General features: G+C 51.9%; 1 protein-coding gene across 1 annotated transcript in view; it reads left to right on the top strand.

Moving 5' to 3' along the window:
* The window catches only part of LOC130332662 (phosphatidylinositol 3-kinase C2 domain-containing subunit gamma-like), a gene marked incomplete at its 5' end in the record, with an annotated part of 32,981 nt that extends 21,093 nt beyond the window's left edge, over positions 1-11,888 (top strand). Inside the window, 8 exon segments of the mRNA XM_056553820.1 lie at positions 1,740-1,855; positions 2,034-2,203; positions 5,487-5,643; positions 6,731-6,840; positions 8,356-8,527; positions 10,946-11,131; positions 11,214-11,321; positions 11,428-11,888. Coding sequence (XP_056409795.1) covers positions 1,740-1,855; positions 2,034-2,203; positions 5,487-5,643; positions 6,731-6,840; positions 8,356-8,527; positions 10,946-11,131; positions 11,214-11,321; positions 11,428-11,568 — 1,160 coding nt within the window.
* Between the last annotated feature and the right edge of the window lie 6,662 nt (positions 11,889-18,550).

Genomic DNA, 18,550 nt, shown 5'->3' with positions numbered 1-18,550 from the left:
CAGATGACTGGTGATTACTGGTGAATTGAGACCTCAGATGACTGGTGATTACTGGTGACTAGAGACCTCAGATGACTGGTGATTACTGGTGGCTAGAGACCTCAGATGACTGGTGATTACTGGTGACTAGAGACCTCAGATGACTGGTGATCACTGGTGAATTGAGACCTCAGATGACTGGTGGCTAGAGACCTCAGATGACTGGTGATCACTGGTGAATTGAGACCTCAGATGACTGGTGATTACTGGTGGCTAGAGACCTCAGATGACTGGTGATTACTGGTGAATTGAGACCTCAGATGACTGGTGATTACTGGTGAATTGAGACCTCAGATGACTGGTGATTACTGGTGACTAGAGACCTCAGATGACTGGTGATTACTGGTGGCTAGAGACCTCAGATGACTGGTGATTACTGGTGACTAGAGACCTCAGATGACTGGTGATCACTGGTGAATTGAGACCTCAGATGACTGGTGGCTAGAGACCTCAGATGACTGGTGATCACTGGTGAATTGAGACCTCAGATGACTGGTGATTACTGGTGGCTAGAGACCTCAGATGACTGGTGATTACTGGTGAATTGAGACCTCAGATGACTGGTGATTACTGGTGGCTAGAGACCTCAGATGACTGGTGATTACTGGTGAATTGAGACCTCAGATGACTGGTGATTACTGGTGAATTGAGACCTCAGATGACTGGTGATTACTGGTGAATTGAGACCTCAGATGACTGGTGATTACTGGTGAATTGAGACCTCAGATGACTGGTGATTACTGGTGAATTGAGACCTCAGATGACTGGTGATTACTGGTGACTAGAGACCTCAGATGACTGGTGATTACTGGTGGCTAGAGACCTCAGATGACTGGTGATTACTGGTGACTAGAGACCTCAGATGACTGGTGATCACTGGTGAATTGAGACCTCAGATGACTGGTGGCTAGAGACCTCAGATGACTGGTGATCACTGGTGAATTGAGACCTCAGATGACTGGTGATTACTGGTGGCTAGAGACCTCAGATGACTGGTGATTACTGGTGAATTGAGACCTCAGATGACTGGTGATTACTGGTGAATTGAGACCTCAGATGACTGGTGATTACTGGTGACTAGAGACCTCAGATGACTGGTGATTACTGGTGGCTAGAGACCTCAGATGACTGGTGATTACTGGTGACTAGAGACCTCAGATGACTGGTGATCACTGGTGAATTGAGACCTCAGATGACTGGTGGCTAGAGACCTCAGATGACTGGTGATCACTGGTGAATTGAGACCTCAGATGACTGGTGATTACTGGTGGCTAGAGACCTCAGATGACTGGTGATCACTGGTGAATTGAGACCTCAGATGACTGGTGATTACTGGTGGCTAGAGACCTCAGATGACTGGTGGCTAGAGACCTCAGATGACTGGTGATTACTGGTGAATTGAGACCTCAGATGACTGGTGATTACTGGTGAATTGAGACCTCAGATGACTGGTGGCTAGAGACCTCAGATGACTGGTGATTACTGGTGAATTGAGACCTCAGATGACTGGTGATTACTGGTGAATTGAGACCTCAGATGACTGGCGACCCCTGACGCTGAGGTGTCATTCATGGTGACTGATCATTGGTGAGTACAGGAATCTGCCATTAATGCAGATGATCTTATTTATGTTCCAGTAATTGGACCCATGTGGTCTGGGTGACTCTTGCGGCCCCTTTACTCCTTTTCTTTTTTTCCAGGTTTGGTTCAGTTGGTTCCAGATTCTATAACTTTGGCCAAAATCCAGAACAAGACTGGGCTGTTTGGACCCCTGAAGGACTCGTCGATAAAGAAATGGTTCCAGAACAACCAGATGGTACTAAGCCCCCACCCTCCCCTTAGCTTGGTGGGTGCAGTCAGTAGGTAGCTAGGTGGGTGCAGTCGGTAATTAGGTTGGTGAGTGCGGTAGGTAGGTTGGTGCAGTTGGTGGGTTGTTGCAGTCGGTAGGTACACGGTCCATTCGATGGTATCTTTTTGTCTTCCCCCCCCCTCAGGCCTCTGATAACTTCCTGTTCTCCTGTGCCGGTTGGTGTGTCATCACTTTCCTCCTGGGCGTCTGTGACCGGCACAACGATAACATCATGCTCACCAGCTCTGGGCACATGTTCCACATCGACTTCGGGAAGATTTTGGGAAATGCACAGATGTTTGGATCAATTAAAAGGTGAGAAGAACGGGCTTGCTGGGAGTTGTGGTTTTGCGGCATCTGGAGGTCCACAGTTTGAAGACTACTGCCCTATTTGGTATTCTTCTACCAGCGAAACTAGAACCATTGTCTGTGCCGATGCCGCGGTATATTTAATTGTTCTGGATGGATCGCTCACTGCTGGAGATGGGCGAGCTTGCAGTGGATTTGGTTCGTCGCGAACTTCTCGGCTCGGCGGTTGATGACTTGTCCTGCGTGGGTTGGTTCGGCTTTTGGGTGCTCCCGTGGGCTGGAGGGGGTGGATACAGTCCTGCAAGAATCTTTCCTGGGGCTGTGTCCGCCTTTTCCGGACCTCCGGGGCACCTTGGGGCTAAGCTAGTTTGTGCAGGGTGGGTCGCCGGCTGCCGGGCTGGGGGGTTTGTGGCGGGTCGGGTTTGCTGTGAGTTCGCTCATCTCTACTCACTGCGCTGTATGTCTCATGTTCAAACACCTAACGGTGTAGAAAACAAATATATGCACAGTAATAAGCTTTATAAAAGGAAACTGTTCTATTTTGGTATTTTATTGTTGATATAATTAAATAAAATATTAATATAATTTCCAAAAAAATAAAAATAAATAAATAAAAATAAAAAAAGGTGAGAAAAGATAAGGGGGGCGGCTGGCAGGAGGCTGAGGTGTGGGGGGGGGGCGGCTGGCAGGAGGCTGAGGTGTGGGGGGGGCGGCTGGCAGGAGGCTGAGGTGTGGGGGGGGCGGCTGGCAGGAGGCTGAGGTGTGTGTGGTTGGCTGGCAGGAGGCTGAGGTGTGTGTGGTTGGCTGGCAGGAGGCTGAGGTGTGTGTGGTTGGCTGGCAGGAGGCTGAGGTGTGGGGAAGGGGCGGCTGGCAGGAGGCTGAGGTGTGGGGAAGGGGCGACTGGCAGGAGGCTGAGGTGTGGGGGGGCGGCTGGCAGGAGGCTGAGGTGTGTGTGTGGGGGGAGCGGCTGGCAGGAGGCTGAGGTGTGTGTGTGGGGGGGGGCGGCTGGCAGGAGGCTGAGGTGTGTGGGGGGGCGGCTGGCAGGAGGCTGAGGTGTGGGGGGGCGGCTGGCAGGAGGCTGAGGTGTGTGTGTGGGGGGAGCGGCTGGCAGGAGGCTGAGGTGTGTGTGTGGGGGGGGGGCGGCTGGCAGGAGGCTGAGGTGTGTGGGGGGGCGGCTGGCAGGAGGCTGAGGTGTGGGGGGGGGCGGCTGGCAGGAGGCTGAGGTGTGGGGGGGCGGCTGGCAGGAGGCTGAGGTGTGTGTGTGGGGGGGGCGGCTGGCAGGAGGCTGAGGTGTGTGTGTGGGGGGGGGCGGCTGGCAGGAGGCTGAGGTGTGTGGGGGGGCGGCTGGCAGGAGGCTGAGGTGTGGGGGGGCGGCTGGCAGGAGGCTGAGGTGTGTGTGTGGGGGGAGCGGCTGGCAGGAGGCTGAGGTGTGTGGGGGGGGGCGGCTGGCAGGAGGCTGAGGTGTGTGGGGGGGGGCGGCTGGCAGGAGGCTGAGGTGTGTGGGGGGGGGCGGCTGGCAGGAGGCTGAGGTGTGGGGGGGGAGGCTGGCAGGAGGCTGAGGTGTGGGGGGGGGCGGCTGGCAGGAGGCTGAGGTGTGGGGGGGGCGGCTGGCAGGAGGCTGAGGTGTGGGGGGGGCGGCTGGCAGGAGGCTGAGGTGTGGGGGGGGAGGCTGGCAGGAGGCTGAGGTGTGGGGGGGGAGGCTGGCAGGAGGCTGAGGTGTGGGGGGGGCGGCTGGCAGGAGGCTGAGGTGTGGGGGGGAGGCTGGCAGGAGGCTGAGGTGTGTGTGGTTGGGACGGCAGGAGGCTGAGGTGTGGGGGGGGAGGCTGGCAGGAGGCTGAGGTGTGGGGGGGGGAGGCTGGCAGGAGGCTGAGGTGTGGGGGGGGGAGGCTGGCAGGAGGCTGAGGTGTGGGGGGGGGGGGAGGCTGGCAGGAGGCTGAGGTGTGGGGGGGGGGGGGGAGGCTGGCAGGAGGCTGAGGTGTGGGGGGGGGGGAGGCTGGCAGGAGGCTGAGGTGTGTGGGGGGGGGAGGCTGGCAGGAGGCTGAGGTGTGGGGGGGGGAGGCTAGCAGGAGGCTGAGGTGTGGGGGGGGAGGCTGGTAGGAGGCTGAGGTGTGGGGGGGGGTGGCTGGCAGGAGGCTGAGGTGTGGGGGGGGGGGAGGCTGGCAGGAGGCTGAGGTGTGGGGAAGGGGCGGCTGGCAGGAGGCTGAGGTGTGGGGGGGGCGGCTGGCAGGAGGCTGAGGTGTGGGGAAGGGGCGGCTGGCAGGAGGCTGAGGTGTGTGTGGGGGGGGCGGTTGGCAGGAGGCTGAGGTGTGTGGGGGGGCGGCTGGCAGGAGGCTGAGGTGTGTGTGTGGGGGGGCGGCTGGCAGGAGGCTGAGGTGTGTGTGTGGGGGGGGGCGGCTGGCAGGAGGCTGAGGTGTGTGTGGGGGGGCGGCTGGCAGGAGGCTGAGGTGTGTGTGGGGGGGCGGCTGGCAGGAGGCTGAGGTGTGTGTGGGGGGGCGGCTGGCAGGAGGCTGAGGTGTGGGGGGGTGGCGGCTGGCAGGAGGCTGAGGTGTGGGGGGGGGCGGCTGGCAGGAGGCTGAGGTGTGGGGAGGGTGCGGCTGGCAGGAGGCTGAGGTGTGTGTGGTTGGCTGGCAGGAGGCTGAGGTGTGTGTGGTTGGCTGGCAGGAGGCTGAGGTGTGTGTGGTTGGCTGGCAGGAGGCTGAGGTGTGGGGAAGGGGCGGCTGGCAGGAGGCTGAGGTGTGGGGGGGCGGCTGGCAGGAGGCTGAGGTGTGGGGGGGCGGCTGGCAGGAGGCTGAGGTGTGTGGGGGGGCGGCTGGCAGGAGGCTGAGGTGTGTGTGTGGGGGGAGCGGCTGGCAGGAGGCTGAGGTGTGTGTGTGTGTGGGGGGGGGGGCGGCTGGCAGGAGGCTGAGGTGTGTGTGTGGGGGGGGGCGGCTGGCAGGAGGCTGAGGTGTGTGGGGGGGGGCGGCTGGCAGGAGGCTGAGGTGTGTGGGGGGGGGCGGCTGGCAGGAGGCTGAGGTGTGTGGGGGGGGCGGCTGGCAGGAGGCTGAGGTGTGTGGGGGGGGGCGGCTGGCAGGAGGCTGAGGTGTGGAGGGGGCGGCTGGCAGGAGGCTGAGGTGTGGGGGGGGGCTGGCAGGAGGCTGAGGTGTGTGTGTGTGTGGGGGCTGGCAGGAGGCTGAGGTGTGGGGGGGGGCGGCTGGCAGGAGGCTGTGTGTGGGGGGGGGGTTATCCTAGCCTCACCTGATCCCCAGGTGTTTCGGTGGATCTCTGGAGATATTGTTTTGATGATTTTCAGGGACCGGGCACCATTTATCTTCACGACAGAGATGGAATCCTTCATCACCCAGGAAGGGCAGCGCCCGCACCGCGCTCGGGAGTTTGTGGAGCTCTGCTGCTGCGCCTACAACATCCTCCGGAGGCACAGCGCCCTGATCATCACCCTCCTGGAGCTGGTGAGCAATGGGGCCCCTGCCTATGGGGGTACATGGGGCTCCTGCCTGTGGGGTATATGGGGCTCCAGTCTGCCTGTGGGGTATATGGGGCTCCAGTCTGCCTGTGGGGTACATGGGGGCTCCTGCCTGTGGGGTACATGGGGGCTCCTGCCTGTGAGGTACATGGGGGCTCCTGCCTGTGAGGTACATGGGGGCTCCTGCCTGTGGGGGTCATGGGGCTCCTGCCTATGGGGGTACATGGGGCCCCTGCCTTTGGGGGTACATGGGGCTCAAGTCTGTGAGGTATATCGGGCTTCTGCCTGTGGGGTACATGGGGCCCCTGCCTGTGAGGTACATGGGGCTCCAGTCTGCCTGTGGGGTATATGGGGCTCCAGTCTGCCTGTGGGGTATATGGGGCTCCAGTCTGCCTGTGGGGTATATGGGGCTCCAGTCTGCCTGTGGGGTATATGGGGCTCCAGTCTGCCTGTGGGGTATATGGGGCTCCAGTCTGCCTGTGGGGTATATGGGGCTCCAGTCTGCCTGTGGGGTATATGGGGCTCCAGTCTGCCTGTGGGGTATATGGGGCTCCAGTCTGCCTGTGGGGTATATGGGGCTCCAGTCTGCCTGTGGGGTATATGGGGCTCCAGTCTGCCTGTGGGGTATATGGGGCTCCAGTCTGCCTGTGGGGTATATGGGGCTCCAGTCTGCCTGTGGGGTATATGGGGCTCCAGTCTGCCTGTGGGGTATATGGGGCTCCAGTCTGTCTGTGGGGTATATGGGGCTCCTGTCTTTCGGGTATATGGGGCTCCAGTCTGCCTGTGGGGTACATGGGGGCTCCTGCCTGTGAGGTACATGGGGGCTCCTGCTTGTGGGGGTACATGGGGCTCCAGTCTGCCTGGGGGCCCTCCATACAGTTCCCGAAACATAGTCACAAAATAATCCTCTGAAGTTGCCACAGGGGCCCAGGTAGATTAGGGTACACATAGTGCATATCCTTTACAGAAGCATCAGTGGAGCTCATGACATCACAGGTGTCTATGATGTCATATGCTGTGTGTAGAGTGATCACCTGCACTGCTGAGACCTTCCCTCTTCCTGTCCTTGGCAGATGCTGCAGGCCGGGCTACCGGAGCTGCGCTCAGTGGAAGATCTGAGATACGTCTACGACCGCCTGCGACCGCACGACTCCGACCTGGAAGCCGCCAATTACTTCACCAGGTAACTGCCGTCGGCTCCTTTCACGTAACCCAGGAACATCCAACATGGAGGCTGCTCCTTCCACATAACCTGGGGGCATCCAACATGGAGGCCGCTCCTTCCACATAACCTGGGGACATCTAACATGGCGGCCGCTCCTACCACATAACCTGGGGACATCCAACATGGCGGCCGCTCCTACCACATAACCTGGGGGCATCCAACATGGAGGCTGCTCCTTCCACATAACCTGGGGGCATCCAACATGGAGGCTGCTCCTTCCACATAACCTGGGGCATCCAACATGGAGGCTGCTCCTTCCACATAACCTGGGTACATCTAACATGGCGGCCGCTCCTTCCACATAACCCGGGGACATCTAACATGGCGGCCGCTCCTTCCACATAACCTGGGTACATCTAACATGGCAGCCGCTCCTACCATATAACCTGGGGACATCCAACATGGCGGCCGCTCCTACCATATAACCTGGGGACATCCAACATGGCGGCCGCTCCTACCATATAACCTGGGGACATCCAACATGGCGGCCGCTCCTACCATATAACCTGGGGACATCCAACATGGCGGCCGCTCCTACCACATAACCTGGGGACATCTAACATGGCGGCCGCTCCGTCCACATAACCTGGGGACATCTAACATGGCGGCCGCTCCTACCATATAACCTGGGGACATCTAACATGGCGGCCGCTCCTTCCACATAACCTGGGGACGTCCAACATGGCGGCCGCTCCTACCATATAACCTGGGGACATCTAACATGGCGGCCGCTCCTACCACATAACCTGGGGACATCTAACATGGCGGCCGCTCCTACCATATAACCTGGGGACATCCAACATGGCGGCCGCTCCTACCATATAACCTGGGGACATCCAACATGGCGGCCGCTCCTACCAAATAACCTGGGGACATCTAACATGGCGGCCGCTCCTACCATATAACCTGGGGACATCTAACATGGAGGCCGCTCCTTCCACATAACCTGGGGACATCCAACATGGCGGCTGCTCCTACCACATAACCTGGGGACATCTAACATGGCGGCCGCTCCTTCCACATAACCTGGGTACATCTAACATGGCGGCCGCTCCTTCCACATAACCTGGGTACATCTAACATGGCGGCCGCTCCTACCACATAACCTGGGTACATCTAACATGGCGGCTGCTCCTACAATATAACCTGGGGACATCTAACATGGCGGCCGCTCCTACCATATAACCCGGGGACATCTAACATGGCGGCCGCTCCTACCACATAACCTGGGGACATCTAACATGGCGGCTGCTCCTACAATATAACCTGGGGACATCTAACATGGCGGCCGCTCCTACCACATAACCTGGGGACATCTAACATGGCGGCCGCTCCTACCACATAACCTGGGTACATCTAACATGGCGGCCGCTCCTATCACATAACCTGGGGACATCCAACATGGAGGCCGCTCCTAGCAAATAACCTGGGGGCATCTAACATGGCGGCCGCTCTCTCTCCTCTCTTCTCCAGTAAGATCCAGGAGAGTCTGGAGACAACGTCTGTGAAGCTGAACTTCTTGGTCCACGCCTTCGCCAACATGACGCCGTCCGATCTGAGCCACCTGGGGGAGGGGCTGACCCCGGCCATCGCCAAGTTCATCAAGAGAGCGGCGGTGAAGAGTGCGCGGAAGGTGCACAAGGTGGTGAGTATTGCCCTCCAGCCTCGGCATAGGGGCCCCAGGCTAGTGCAGTGTAGGGCCCAAAACTCCAGCTGTGGCCACAGGACGCTGCTGTTTCCCCCTGAATGCTCCAGTCACGTGATATCCTGGGCCCCGGTAGACACATCTGATCAGGTATGTCATGTGATCCTCAGGTGCGGTACAGGTCATGTGATCCTCAAGTGTAGTACAGATCCTGTGATCATCAGTCATAGTACAGGTCATGTGATCCTCAAGTGTAGTACAGATCCTGTGATCATCAGTCATAGTACAGTCACTACAATATGAGCGGGCTCAGCAACATCAATTAGAAAAGGGGTGCTGCTATACGTATCAATGTAATACAGTATCCAGAAAGAAAAAGAAACACGCAAAACAGCGCACACCCATAAATATCAAAAAGTTCTCTTTATTAATACATGAATCAAAAAGACAGACAAGGTTATTAAAAACATTTTAAAACAGGCCTAAATCAGCCAAAGCACAAAACAGGGTGAGCCCCCTCAACAAGGGAACCCCACCCAGGGCACCTGCCTATTACAGTACATCAATATCGTCACTATGTCATACAAATAAGCTACCGCATAACACTATATTCATCTCAACAGCCCATATACAACCTGTATTCTCATGTAGCAAGTTATGATGAAATGACACAGGACGGTTAATGGAGGTGTTACCAGGCAAGTGGTGTTGGAGCGCACAGCCACAAGTGATGCACATAGGGGTATGTCAGGACGTAGCCCGAGAATGAATGAATGACGGAGTGTATTCTGGAGCTCACTGCGCAAGTAATGACGTCTGCAGTATGGAGTGCGCATGCGCGGATGGTGGATGGAGCTACGGATGTGATCTGGAAGTCTGCAGTATGGAGTGTGCATGCGTGGATGGTGGATGGAGCTACGGATGTGATCTGGAAGTCTGCAGTATGGAGTGTGCATGCGTGGATGGTGGATGGAGCTACGGATGTGATCTGGAAGTCTGTAGTATGGAGTGCGCATGCGCGGATGGTGTTTGGAGCTACGGATGTGATCTGGAAGTCTGCAGTATGGAGTGCGCATGCGTGGATGGTGTTTGGAGCTACGGATGTGATCTGGAAGTCTGCAGTATGGAGTGCGCATGCGTGGATGGTGTATGGAGCTACGGATGCGATCCGGAAGTACAAGCGAGCGACAGCGCTCGGGCAGGAGACCAAGAAGTAGAATCGAGCGGCAGCGCTCGGACATGAAGCAATAGAGACTCACAGGTATCTCCTTCTGGTCAAACAGACCTTTGTAATTAAGTTGATTATGTAGTATATATAAGACAGATGTAAGGAAATAGAAGCACAACACCCCTGAGGAAGTTGCCGACGGGCAACGGAACGCGTGGGGTCTTTATGGGGGCACTTGCCTGGTAACACCTCCATTAACCGTCCTGTGTCATTTCATCATAACTTGCTACATGAGAATACAGGTTGTATATGGGCTGTTGTTATAAATATAGTGCTATGTGGTAGCTTATTTGTATGACATAGTGACGTTATTGATGTACTGTAATAGGCATGTGCCCTGGGTGGGGTTCCCTTGTTGAGGGGGCTCACCCTGTTTTGTGCTTTGGCTGCTTTAGGCCCGTTTTAAATGTTTTTAATAACCTTGTCTGTCTTTTTGATTCATGTATTAATAAAGAGAACATTTTGATATTTATGGGTGTGCGCTGTTTTGCGTGTTTCTTTTTCTTTCTGGATACAGTCATAGTACAGGTCATGTAGTACTAAGGTAAAACAAAAACAGCAGAGCTTCTCATGGGGCAGTATATTAAACAAAATGTGGTAACATGCAGGACATTACGGTGAGTGAAAAGGTGCTCACCTTTCGTGTATATGGACACAACTATCTCAACAGCGTTTGCTGCGTTAATGCGGTGCAGCCGACCCTTACTTGGATCCAGGAGCCTCCTGGCCAAGAGGTGCAGTATCCAGACGAGTGTTTTATGGATGTGGAGCAGAAAAAATCACCGGTGAAGTTCGGCGCCAAACTGCTCAGACACAAGGAAAGTGGTGTAGGTTAAGAATAAGTCCTTTATTCCAATGAGCCTTAAAACAAACGTGTTTCGGGTCTATGACCCTTTCTCAATGTAGAACAGGCATGATTGTACTGTTGTACATTGAGAAAGGGTCAGACCCGAAACGCGTTTGTTTTAAGGCTCATTGGAATAAAGGACTTATTCTTAACCTACACCACTTTCCTCGTGTCTGAGCAGTTTGGCGCCGAACTTCACCGGTGATTTTTTTCTGCTCCACATCCATAAAACACTCGTCTGGATAGTACAGGTCATGTGATCCTCAGGAGCGGCACAGGTCATGTGATTGTCATTAATCCTCGAGCCTGCCCTGGATTGTGATTTGCCATTGTCTCTCCTCAGGGTGGGCGGATCCTCGGTGAGCTCGGGGTGGTCGGTGAGTCGGCTGGCATGGTGATGTCACTTCCTGCCGGACCCCCTCCCCCGCTGACCGTTTCCCCCCCAGGCGGTTCTCCGCAGAGCCTTCAGCTGCACATGTGGTTCACTCCACCCCACCTCTGCGTCCAGCTGAAACATCTGAGGAACATAGTAAGTGGGGGCCCCAGGGATGTGTGGTTCAGCTGAGCCGAGCGCACACACACACTAATAATGTCCTGTGTTGTGTCCTCAGCCCCCGGAGCCCACCCTCACCCTCTCCCTGTACTCTGGCCCCCGGGAAGTGTCCAGTCAGGAGATCACATGGCCGTCCAGGAGGAGTGCCCCCGTATTCAGCCAGCTGGTAGGTAGCAAAACATGACCAGTCAGGAGGTGGGGGGGTCACCTCCTACTCCATTAGCCACACCCCTTAGTGTTTGGACCTGTATAACATGCTCACTCTGGTGCAGGTGCAGTTCGGGGTTCCAAAGCTGGAAGGTTTGGTCCTGAGGATCCAGGTGAGGAGCGGTGGGAGGTTCTTGGGGCAGCTGCTCGTCCCCCTGAACTCTGCCCAACTGCGTCAAGACGTCTGGTACCACCTGGGACCTTGAGCCGCGACCATGGAGACAAAGAGGACTGCTCATCCCCCGCTGCAGAAGTGTCAGGCGCCAACAAAACTCTGGGTAAATTATGAAGACTACTCTCCAGGGATGATGTCACGTGGGCGGTCACTGGCTGTCGATGACATCACGTGGGCGGTCACTGGCTGGTAATGATGTCATGCTCTGCTGATGATGTCATGGTTCCTCAGGGATTATATTGACTTTTTTTGTTGCTTTTACACCTGAAGTTCCTCAGATTTTGTTGTTTGTTTGGGAGATGAATTTTTGTAACATTTCATTTATTTAAATTAAACTTTGATGTTGTTGTTTTTTTTGCCTTTTTTCGCTTGTTTTCTGCATTACCTCTAGAGCTGCGCTTACAGTTCTGCTCGTACCAGAGCAGATAAACCATGAGGTGATAATGATCTGATGACCTGGACATTACTTCATGCTCTTCTTCATTACCTCATTCCCCCGCCCATTACCTCAGACCCCCCCTCTCTCTCAATTACCTCAGACCCCCCCCTCTCTCAATTACCTCAGCCCCCCCCCTCTCTCTCAATTACCTCAGACCCCCCCTCTCTCTCAATTACCTCAGACCCCCCCCCTCTCTCAATTACCTCAGACCCCCCCCCCTCTGTTACCTCAGACCCCCCCCTCTCTCTCAATTACCTCAGACCCCCCCCTCTCTCTCAATTACCTCAGACCCCCCCCCTCTCTCAATTACCTCAGACCCCCCTCCCTCTCTCAATTACCTCAGACCCCCCTCTTCATTACTTCAGACCCCTCTCTCTCAATTACCTCAGACCCCCCTCTCTCAATTACCTCAGACCCCCCCCCCCTCTGTTACCTCAGACCCCCCTCCCTCTCTCAATTACCTCAGACCCCCCTCTTCATTACTTCAGACCCCTCTCTCTCAATTACCTCAGACCCCCCTCTCTCAATTACCTCAGACCCCCCCCCCCTCTGTTACCTCAGACCCCCCCCCTCTCTCAATTACCTCAGACCCCCCTCCCTCTCTCAATTACCTCAGACCCCCCTCTTCATTACCTCAGACCCCTCTCTCTCAATTACCTCAGACCCCCCTCTCTCAATTACCTCAGACCCCCCCCCCCTCTGTTACCTCAGACCCCCCCCTCTCTCTCAATTACCTCAGACCCCCCTCTCTCAATTACCTCAGACCCCCCCCCCCTCTGTTACCTCAGACCCCCCTCCCTCTCTCAATTACCTCAGACCCCCCTCTTCATTACTTCAGACCCCCCTCTCCATTACCTCAGACCCCCCCCCCAATTACCCTACTCTACTCCAGTCAACTCCAGAGCTGCACTCACTATTCTGCTGTTACATCATGTCTTAACCTCCGTAGCTGCACTCACTATTCTGCTGTTACATCATGTCTTATCCTCCAGAGCTGCACTCACTATTCAGCTGTTATATCATGTCTTATCCTCCAGAGCTGCACTCACTATTCTGCTCTTACATCATGTCTTATCCTCCAGAGCTGCACTCACTATTCTGCTGTTACATCATGTCTTATCCTCCAGAGCTGCACTCACTATTCTGCTGTTACATCAGGTATTATCCTCCAGAGCTGCACTCACTATTCTGCTGTTACATCAGGTCTTATCCTCCAGAGCTGCACTCACTATTCTGCTGTTACATCAGGTCATATCCTCCAGAGCTGTACTCACTATTCTGCTGTTACATCAGGTCTTATCCCCCAGAGCTGCACTCACTATTCTGCTGTTACATCATGTCTTATCCTCCAGAGCTGCACTCACTATTCTGCTCTTACATCATGTCTTATCCTCCAGAGCTGCACTCACTATTCAGCTGTTATATCATGTCTTATCCTCCAGAGCTGCACTCACTATTCTGCTGTTATATCATGTCTTATCCTCCAGAGCTGCACTCACTATTCTGCTCTTACATCATGTCTTATCCTCCAGAGCTGCACTCACTATTCTGCTGTTACATCATGTCTTATCCCCCAGAGCTGCACTCACTATTCTGCTGTTACATCATGTCTTATCCTCCAGAGCTGCACTCACTATTCTGCTGTTACATCATGTCTTATCCTCCAGAGCTGCACTCACTATTCTGTTGTTACATCATGTCTTATCCTCCAGAGCTGCACTCACTATTCTGCTGTTACATCATGTCTTATCCATCAGACAGATATGATAGCTCAGTGTGCTGCCTGCAGTCTCCTCTAGGGGGAGCTCAGTGACTACTCTATATATATATAAATATATATATATATATATATATATATATATATATATATATATATATATACATACATAGGGAGGATTTATAGAGTTGGATGCTGCGCTGTGAATGGTAATTAGGAGTCACATGTCCAACTTCTCTTTTACACAAAGTAATAGATATTTTCTCCAGTGTTGGCTGCTTCCCCAGGTCACAGCTCTCCCCTGTGCTTTACACTACAGCTCTGCTCCACCAGGACACCGATCAGTGATTCCCCAACTGTCTAATCAGAGGGTTCAGCTGATGCTCTATACACCCCCATGCTTTACACTACATCTCTGTCCTCCAATGCTAGTGCTAAGAAGGAAGGTGATGGAGATGATGATGATGATGGTGGAGATGATGATGAGGTTGGTGGAGATGATGATGAGGTTGGTGGTGATGGAGATGGCGATGATGATGATGAGGATAATGATGAGGTTGGTGGTGATAATGATGAGGTTGGTGGAGATGATGGTGATGATAATGATGGCGATGATAATGGTGATGATGGAGATGATAATGATGATGGAGATGATGATGAGGTTGGTGGTGATTATGGTGATGTGATGGAGATGGTGATGATGAGGTTGGTGGTGATGATGATGATGAGGTTGGTGATGATGATGAGGTTGGTGGTGATGGAGAAGATGATGAGGTTGGTGGTGATTATGGTAATGTGATGGAGATGGTGATGAGGTTGGTGGAGATGATGATGAGGTTGGTGGTGATTATGGTAATGTGATGGAGATGGTGATGATGAGGTTGGTGGTGATGATGATGATGAGGTTGGTGATGATGATGAGGTTGGTGGTGATGGAGAAGATGATGAGGTTGGTGGTGATTATGGTAATGTGATGGTGATGAGGTTGGTGGAGATGATGATGATGAGGTTGGTGGTGATTATGGTAATGTGATGGAGATGAGGTTGGTGGAGATGATGATGAGGTTGGTGGTGATTATGGTAATGTGATGGAGATGGTGGAGATGATGATGAGGTTGGTGGTGATTATGGTGATGTGATGGAGATGGTGGAGATGATGATGAGGTTGGTGGTGATTATGGTGATGTGATGGTGATGAGGTTGGTGGAGATGATGAGGTTGGTGGTGATTATGGTAATGTGATGGAGATGATGATGAGGTTGGTGGAGATGATGATGAGGTTGGTGGTGATTATGGTAATGTGATGGAGATGGTGGAGATGATGATGAGGTTGGTGGAGATGATGATGAGTTGGTGGTGATTATGGTAATGTGATGGAGATGGTGGAGATGGTGATGAGGTTGGTGGAGATGATGATGAGTTGGTGGTGATTATGGTAATGTGATGGAGATGGTGGAGATGATGATGAGGTTGGGTGGTGATTATGGTAATGTGATGGAGATGGTGGAGATGATGATGAGGTTGGTGGTGATTATGGTGATGTGATGGTGATGGTGATGAGGTTGGTGGAGATGATGAGGTTGGTGGTGATTATGGTAATGTGATGGAGATGGTGATGAGGTTGGTGGTGATGGAGAAGATGATGAGGTTGGTGGTGATTATGGTAATGTGATGGTGATGAGGTTGGTGGAGATGAGGATGATGAGGTTGGTGGTGATTATGGTAATGTGATGGTGATGATGATGAGGTTGGTGGAGATGATGATGATGAGGTTGGTGGTGATGGAGATGGCGATGATAATGATGAGGTTGGTGGTGATTATGGTAATGTGATGATGATGAGGTAGGTGGTGATGGAGATGGCGATGATAATGATGAGGTTGGTGGTGATTATGGTAATGTGATGGAGATGGTGGAGATGATGATGAGGTTGGTGGTGATTATGGTGATGTGATGGAGATGATGATGAGGTTGGTGGAGATGATGGTGGATGATGATGAGGTTGGTGGTGATTATGGTGATGTGATGGAGATGATGATGTGGTGTGGTGGATGATGGTGGAGATGATGATGAGGTTGGTGGTGATTATGGTGATGTGATGGTGATGATGATGAGGTTGGTGGAGATGATGGTGGAGATGATGATGAGGTTGGTGGTGATTATGGTAATGTGATGGTGATGAGGTTGGTGGAGATGATGATGAGGTTGGTGGTGATTATGGTAATGTGATGGAGATGGTGACGATGGTGGAGATGATGATGAGGTTGGTGGTGATTATGGTAATGTGATGGTGATGATGATGAGGTTGGTGGAGATGATGATGATGAGGTTGGTGGTGATGGAGATGGCGATGATAATGATGAGGTTGGTGGTGATTATGGTAATGTGATGATGATGAGGTAGGTGGTGATGGAGATGGCGATGATAATGATGAGGTTGGTGGTGATTATGGTAATGTGATGGAGATGGTGACGATGGTGGAGATGATGATGAGGTTGGTGGTGATTATGGTGATGTGATGGAGATGATGATGAGGTTGGTGGAGATGATGGTGGAGATGATGATGAGGTTGGTGGTGATTATGGTAATGTGATGATGATGAGGTAGGTGGTGATGGAGATGGCGATGATAATGATGAGGTTGGTGGTGATTATGGTAATGTGATGGAGATGGTGACGATGGTGGAGATGATGATGAGGTTGGTGGTGATGTGATGGAGATGATGATGAGGTTGGTGGAGATGATGGTGGAGATGATGAGGTTGGTGGAGATTATGGTGATGTGATGGAGATGCTGATGAGGTTGGTGGTGGTTATGGTGATGTGATGGAGATGGTGGAGATGATAAAGATTATGGTGATGGATGTGTTCTTGTGGGGTTGTGACTCCTTTCCGGTCTTGTCCTCACGGTGACCCGGTCGCATGTCTGGTTGCGCTGAGTCGGCGGCATTCTGGTCATTGTCTTTATGTAAATACAGACGCTGATCCGCAGCCAAAACAAACACCATGAAACTACAGGAGGCAGCAGATCTGAGCCCAGTCATTAACCCCTTCACTGAAGGCCCTAACAGGGGCAGGGTGCTTAAAGGGACACTAGCCACCAATCTCTATCTTACATGAAGGATAGCCTTATACCTAACCCTATCTTATATGAAGGATAGCCTTATACCTATCTCTATCTTATATGAAGGATAGCCTTATACCTATCTCTATCTTATATGAAGGAGCCTTATACCTATCCCTATCTTATATGAAGGATAGCCTTATACCTATCTCTATCTTATATGAAGGATAGCCTTATACCTATCCCTATCTTATACGAAGGATAGTCTTATACCTATCCCTATCTTATATGAAGGATAGCCTTATACCTATCTCTATCTTATATGAAGGATAGCCTTATACCTATCCCTATCTTATACGAAGGATAGTCTTATACCTATCCCTATCTTATATGAAGGATAGCCTTATACCTATCTCTATCTTATATGAAGGATAGCCTTATACCTATCTCTATCTTATATGAAGAATAGCCTTATACCTATCCCTATCTTATATGAAGGAGCCTTATACCTATCCCTATCTTATATGAAGGATAGCCTTATACCTATCTCTATCTTATATGAAGGATAGCCTTATACCTATCTCTATCTTATAAGAAGAATAGCCTTATACCTATCTCTATCTTATAAGAAGAATAGCCTTATACCTATCTTATATGAAGTAGAAGAAATGGAAGACGGCACTCCGGTATTGGTGTCCAAATTCAAAGAAGGTGGTTTATTGATCCCAATACATACAGAATGATGCAACGTTTCGACCTAACAATAAGGTCTTTATAAAGACCTTATTGTTAGGTCGAAACGTTGCATCATTCTGTATGTATTGGGATCAATAAACCACCTTCTTTGAATTTGGACACCAATACCGGAGTGCCGTCTTCCATTTCTTCTATTTGATACGTTTGCCTTGGTCAAGCTTGAGGATGGGCACCCACTAACCCTTGTAAGGGTTTGAACACTGTGCATCTCCCATCATTTATATTGGATTATCTTATATGAAGGATAGCCTTATACCTATCCCTATCTTATATGAAGGATAACCTTATACCTATCCCTATCTTATATGAAGGATAGCCTTATACCTATCCCTATCTTATATGAAGGATAGCCTTATACCTATCCCTATCTTATATGAAGGATAACCTTATACCTATCCTTATGTTATATGAAGGATAGCCTTATACCTATCCCTATCTTATATGATGGATAGCCTTATACCTATCTCTATCTTATATGAAGGATAGCCTTATACCTATCTCTATCTTATATGAAGGATAGCCTTATACCTATCTCTATCTTATATGAAGGATAGCCTTATACCTATCCCTATCTTATATGAAGGATAACCTTATACCTATCCTTATGTTATATGAAGGATAGCCTTATACCTATCCCTATCTTATATGAAGGATAGCCTTATACCTTCTCTATCTTATATGAAGGATAGCCTTATACCTATCTCTATCTTATATGAAGGATAACCTTATGCCTATCCCTATCTTATATGAAGGATAGCCTTATACCTATCTCTATCTTATATGAAGGATAACCTTATGCCTATCCCTATCTTATATGAAGGATAGCCTTATACCTATCCCTATCTTATATGAAGGATAGCCTTATACCTATCTCTATCTTATATGAAGGATAACCTTATGCCTATCCCTATCCTATATGAAGGATAGCCTTATGCTTATCCCATGCATGTTTAAACTCATTCACTGTATTTGCAGCGACCACTTCTGCAGGAAGGATATTCCCTGTATCCACTACTTCCTCATATTACTGCAGAAACCT

The sequence above is a fragment of the Hyla sarda genome, unplaced genomic scaffold (assembly GCF_029499605.1).
Source record: "Hyla sarda isolate aHylSar1 unplaced genomic scaffold, aHylSar1.hap1 scaffold_386, whole genome shotgun sequence".
NCBI classification, from domain to species: domain Eukaryota; kingdom Metazoa; phylum Chordata; class Amphibia; order Anura; family Hylidae; genus Hyla; species Hyla sarda.
Note: the sequence above shows the minus strand (reverse complement) of the source record. Positions and strands in the feature narration are given on the sequence as shown.